This window comes from Nematolebias whitei, chromosome 4 (genome assembly GCF_014905685.2).
Source record: "Nematolebias whitei isolate Nwh7 chromosome 4, NemWhi1, whole genome shotgun sequence".
Taxonomy (NCBI): Eukaryota; Metazoa; Chordata; class Actinopteri; order Cyprinodontiformes; family Rivulidae; genus Nematolebias; species Nematolebias whitei.
Window position 1 is genome coordinate 19,219,393 of NC_056501.1, and position 6,125 is coordinate 19,225,517.

Here is a 6,125-nt window from a genome sequence, read left to right on the forward strand (position 1 = left end):
ACAAGGGGTTCAGCTGTCACATTCCTTGTGTCAAGCCACTCTTGAACAAGAGACCGCATCAGAAGCATCTCGCCTGGGACTGCTGAGTGGTCCAAAGTTATGTTCTCTGATGGAAGTAAATTTTGCATTTCCTTTAGAAATCATTTCATTTTCATTTACCCTTTATTTATAAAGGGTAAGTATCCAGTGTCGTTTCCATGGTCAGTGATGGTTTGGGGTGCCATGTCCGCTGGTGTTGGTCCACTGTGTTTTCTGAGGTCCAAGGTCAACACAGCCATCTACCAGGAAGTTTTAGAACACTTCATGCTTCTGACCAACTTTATGGAGCTGCAGATTTCATTTTCCAACAGGACTTGGCACCTGCACACAGTGCCAAAGCTACCAGTACCTGGTTTAAGGACCATGGTATCCCTGTTCTTAGCCAGCAAACTCGCCTGACCTTAACCCCATAGAAAACCTATGGGTATTGTGAAGATGTGATACACCAGACCCAACAATCCAGAAGAGCTGAAGGCCACCATCAGAGCAACCTGGACTCTCATAACACCTGAGCAGTGCCACAGACTGATCAACTTCATGCCACGCCACATTGATGCAGTAATCCAGGACAAAGGAGCAACAACTAAGTATTGAGTGTTGTACATGCTCATACTTTTCATGTTCACTTTTCAGTTGGCCAACATTTCTAAAAATCCTTTTTTTATTGGTCTTAATATTCTAATTTTGAGATAATGAATTTGAGGTTTTCATTAGTTGTCAGTTATAATCAACATTAAAAGAAATAAACATTTGAAATATATCGGTCTGTGAATAATGAATGGATATAATATACAAGTTTCACTTTTTGAATGGAATTACTGAAATAAATAAACTTTTTCATGATGTATGACCAGCACCTGTACATTGGCTCATAAAATTTCTGGCTAAAATGACTTCTGCTCCATCTATTTGAGAAAAAGTGGCCCTAGTTGGCAAAAAATAAATACTAGCAAAAGTATTTGTTGAATTAGTGCAGTGCATTGTGGTTGTATGCTAAATTTAAAGCTAAACAAACAAAACAAAAGAAAAAAAAGTGAAAATTAGTGGAAAATTATTTATTTCAGACTGAAAACATGACATAAAAACAAACAAATGCATTTTTTTCCCCAAGAGCACAACACAGAAGGAACACAAATCTGCAGGTCTTTGTATTGTCCACACTGAAAAACTATTAGCTCCAACAATCTTCAGAGCTGTTTACCCAACATCACCTGCCCCCGTGGCCAGGACAGGACAAAAAGTACGCAGGTCCCCGTCTTTTCACTGAGGTGAAGACCTGATCAAAGATCACATAACGAGTTTCCAGACGTAGTCACAAGATACGCAATTGTACTCTTAAAACTAAACGTGCAGAATAAAAACTACAACTCGAGTTTGTTGACGGGCCTGAGTTCAATGAGAGTAGAAACAGTTGGTCCAAGGTTTCTGGGTCCGATGTGTCTTTAGTCTGACTCTTCTGCTGAACTGGAAGGTGTGGACGCAGCCTGTTCCTCCTCTTCATCAGAGTCCTGAAAAAAAAAAAAATAACGGAGGGTCAGTTTGTCCAAATATTAGACAGAGCCGATATAACAATGAAGAAGTCCGAGGGTCACAGCAGATTCAGTTTAATGGATGGTGCCCAATGTGTTTTGTTTTAATGCCACAAAATGAAACAAAAAGAAAATATTGATTTCCTGTGATAAAACAGTGTGAACGCTGCGAGCCGAACAACAGCTGAAATTCACTGAAGAAGCCGGAACTGTTAAAGTGACAATAATAGAACAAAAGCAAAAATCTGCTAAACATCTAAAATTAGCAGAACCACTGATAAAAGCTAAAATTAGCCAAAAAGCTACAAGCTAAAACCAGAACAGCAATTAAAAGTTGAAGTGATCAGAACAGTAGCTAAACGTTCTAAAGAAAACAATTAATACATTTTGTGCAAAGTCTTTCTAAAGTTTTAAGTGATCTAAATACATTTGGATGGAAATAAATCGCAAATAAAGTGAAATTGTTACAAAAACCAAAAGTCAAAGCTGAAATTTCCTGAAGGAGCTGAACAGTTTGATAAGTGATCGGTTAAAATTTTTCAATTATGTTAGTAAAAAATGAATAAATAAAAATAGTTGAATTTGAAAACAACGGCAGGAGTGAATAAAATTATTTTTTCAATTTCTCTAATAAGAACAAATAGCTGTTCTGTTCATGCAGCAGTTACTTCCAAATTAATTTTTTATTTCACAGCAGAATTCACCAGGACAAAAATACATTGTTGCAAATCAATAAATAAAATCTGACAAATTATTTACCGTATACACAAAACTGTTCTTTAATACAGTCTTTGAGTTGCTGTTGTCTCCAGTTTAGCTCATTCTCATCAAGAGCTGCAAACGTTCAGCTTCTCTGAGGCGAACGCTGCTTCAGTTTTAAGCATCAAAAATTTATTTTGGACAAAAGTCTTGGGAAGAGAAACAGCTGCTGAGTTTCTTAGCATTCTTTTTCTTAACCATTTCTTTAACTACAAAAACAATTTGAGCTTCAGCGACTAGCTGTCCCTCTTGTCTTTCAGCAGAATTACTCAGCGACTACAACAGAGTGGTGTCAAGAGAAACAGGAAGGAGTTTATCTGGTCAGATTTCCCATCACACCTTTTTCCTCTTGGCTTTGCTCTTGTGGTCGGAGTCGGAGGAGCTGTCCTCGCTGGTCTCGATGAACTCTCGGCTCTTGAAGCTGTCGTTGCCTCCTACCCTCTCCCGGTCCCGGTCCTTGTCTCCGCCGGCAGACTTCCTCTTCTTCTCGTCTTTTTTGCCTCCAGACTTTTTACCCTCTCTAATGGTAGAATGTGGGGAGAACAAGAAATGAATTGTGACTCTGGCGTTACACAAAATAAACGATGGAAAGCCATTTCTGTGTCGTCGGCCTCACTTCTTGGCAGTCGAGGACGATCCTCCGCCGCTCTCTTTGTACTCTTTCTTTGCTTTGTCGTATTGCCTCTTTGCCTCTCCTGCTTTTGTTTCCCACTCCTGAAAAACAAAATCAGTTTAATTAAAACGCTGCTCTGCACATTTAAATTTAAAAACACCCGAAGAGCCTGTGATTTGATGAAATGACCTCTCCAACACAAAGTTTTGGGTCGTTATATTATCAGACGTCGATTCGGTGAAGCCCACCCCCGCCCTCACCTCCTTCTCGTCTTTGCCCAGCTGTCTCCACATCTCTCCGGCCTTCTTGGATATCTCGGTGACGGAGATGCCGGGGTTCTCCGCCTTGATTCGCTCTCGGCTGGAGTTGAGCCAAAGCATGTAGGCGCTCATCGGCCTCTTCGGACCGCCGCTGTCCTTCGGCTTCTTCTGCTCGGATTCAAAGAACAAAACAAAAACGATCGGTGAGTAAACCTGTTCGGTTCTACACGTTTACAGAAAAGACGCCTCTTTTTAGCGTTGGCGTCACAATATTTCTGGGATGGTCTCACCTCTTTGCGAGGTTTTCTCTCTTTTCTCTCCTTCACCACTTTCGCCTTTTTGACCTTTTTCTTCTTCGCGCCCTCGTCGTCACTGTCGCCCTCTTCGCTGCTTTCGCTCGCGGAGGCGTTACTGTCGTACCTGATTGAAAGGTAAAAAAAAAAAAAAAAAAAAAAAGGCAAAGTTAGGTCAAAACAAACAAGATGGAGATCAGGTTAACAAAATATACATGAAAATAAAAAACTTACTCTTCAGCAATTTCATCATCTTCCTCTCCGGGGTTGAAAGACTCGTCTAAAGAGAAAGGAAAGCCGGAGTTCAACCCAAACTATTTTAACACAAACTCTCTCGCTTTAACGAAACCATTCCTCACCACTTCCACTTCCATCCGACTCGTCGCTGTCGTTGCCCTCCTCCCTGATCTTGCCCTCAGCCTTCATTCTCTCCAGGTAGGCGTCGTGCTGGTCCTCATCGGAGTCGCTGTAATCGACGGCGTTACCCTTCATGCCCTGGAAGAACACAGCACAGTCACAGAACACAACGAACACGGATCAAACGATAAGTTTTATCGTCTGACAACCCGCCACAAAAAGATGCACCTAAATACGCCAGCTGGTGATTGAATGAAAAACCTCAACGAGCCGCAGACTTACCACTGCAGAAAACTACAGATGCATTTTTATTACTCCTCTTGTGCGTTCGGACTTTATTTAAAAAACTTCACTGAAAATGCAAGCAGCTAATCATGGCTACGTTCACACAGCAACTCTTAATCTATCTAAGATTATTATCTGATAAGGATAAAATGGCCGCACTTTCTACAGTTGCAGCTTCGTGCACTCCGCCCATCTTTCGGACGACTGTACGTACATATTCGCGTTGTAACTCGGTGCAATTCCAATAAAGTTTATTCTGATTCTTTTATTCTGATTAATGTGATATTCCATGTTTTTATTTATTTATGTTTGTATGTTTGATCACATTATAACTCGACTGTGACCTTCATCTGACTCCAGTGCAAACTCTCGATGACTCTGATGCAACCGGCAGGCGCAGAAGACGACGTGGCGTCACGCGCAGCACGCTGCGTTTACAGATGATAGACGCTACATGTTAGCACGTAGCCTCACTCACCAGACGACTTGAGGACTGAGACGTGTTCCGACAGCCTCGGTCCATTCAGAAGACACAGAGGTGGCGAGCGGGCTCAGAGACAGCCTACAACTGATGCACCTCTGAACGATGTAATAACAGGGCCGAGCTGACTGACGTGATGAAAAAATAAAAAACACCTGCAAAGCTGCGGCTCAGTAATGTGATGAACTGACGCATTAGTTGCGATCGCTTGCTTGTGGGATTAAACAGCAGCAGATTAATTACCAAGGGAACACTGATAGTGATGCTCCTTGCAGTTAGTTTAAAAACAGTTAAACAAACTGGATCGCTAAAGCGAGTTAAATTCTTGTAATTGGTAAACGACGAGGCAGACATCTTCACGCTTCAGCCCAGTAGAGTTCTTCTGCTCAAAGCTCACATCCGAGTCGAATGTGGCAGCTTCATTTGTGATTTAAAGAAGCTTAAAGATGGACTGGTCTGGGCGGCCATTTTGTGGAAGTGTCTTCTGCATATGCCATGTGTAAATCGATTCTGAAGTTGTTGTGCAATAAGAGCCAATTAAACTATTATGACATGAATGTTTGGTCTAGTCGTTGTATTTGATCTCGCCTCCTCGACGGCTCCTCCAGGAGTTTTATATTTCTGAAACGGGAGTGACAAATACTGATCCCATCACATTAGTATTGATACACAATCCAACACTAATGTAAGTATCATGTGTTGCCGTAGATTCTCAGCCATCCAAAACATGGCCATTTAAAAAAAATGAAACAACAGAACTTCTGTTCTGTAGATGAAGCCATGCAGAGTTCCAAGATTTAAACTGTGATGATGGTATTCTTATTATCAATATTTACATTGATCCGCTAATCAGTTTTATGTTATTTCAGTGGAAAACCTTTCAATTCTGTCACCAGATGACTGACCGGTCTAAAACTTTTTTTTTTTTTTACATTTTAACCCGCAGTTTGAGAATGCTCCGATGCTCAACATATCTGCTTTCACTTCAGTACTAACAGGTAGAATACCAGTAAAGGACGTGATGCTGATTCAAACATCGTCATGGAAACCAATCTAAACTTTTTTCTCCTCTCGTCTCCGTGCGTCAGTATCCACATCTGCCAGAAACGACCGGTTTGTGAGGCGGCCGATAAAGCAGACAGGAAATGGATGGACAGATCCATTTGTTCTCGCTGACCTCCTCCGATGACCCCATCGTCATGGCAACTGATGGCCTCGTTGCCAGCAACATTATACAGCTCTCTGACTGTCCTCAGACTGACTGGAAGCTCAGACAGGTCAGCGGACGTTACGAGCAGAGCAGTCAGCGCTGAAGCAGCGGATATGACGTCAACAGCGTCGAGAGTTAAGGAGCACCAGAAACACCCCCCCCCAGGCGGCACATTAGTCAGACACACACACACACACAGTTATCAGAGTTATCAGTCACACAATGAAATCCACATCCCATGATTAGCCATTAATCCCTTTAGATTCATCCCCCAAACTAATCAGTAAACCAGATCAACC

The 6,125-nt window shown here is 41.8% G+C and overlaps 1 protein-coding gene across 2 annotated transcripts in view; it reads right to left on the reverse strand.

Annotated features, from left to right (window-relative positions):
- Positions 1-1,356: 1,356 nt before the first annotated feature.
- ssrp1a (structure specific recognition protein 1a) overlaps positions 1,357-6,125 on the reverse strand; it is a 15,455-nt gene continuing 10,686 nt past the window's right edge. For both annotated transcript variants that reach the window (XM_037675833.1, XM_037675832.1), the window contains 7 exons: positions 3,853-3,988; positions 3,728-3,773; positions 3,491-3,620; positions 3,201-3,368; positions 2,944-3,041; positions 2,667-2,847; positions 1,357-1,547 (listed from right to left, as the gene is read on the reverse strand). In XM_037675833.1, the coding sequence (XP_037531761.1) occupies positions 1,482-1,547; positions 2,667-2,847; positions 2,944-3,041; positions 3,201-3,368; positions 3,491-3,620; positions 3,728-3,773; positions 3,853-3,988 (825 nt within the window). In that variant the 3' untranslated portion in view covers positions 1,357-1,481. The remainder of the gene's footprint in view (positions 1,548-2,666; positions 2,848-2,943; positions 3,042-3,200; positions 3,369-3,490; positions 3,621-3,727; positions 3,774-3,852; positions 3,989-6,125) is intronic.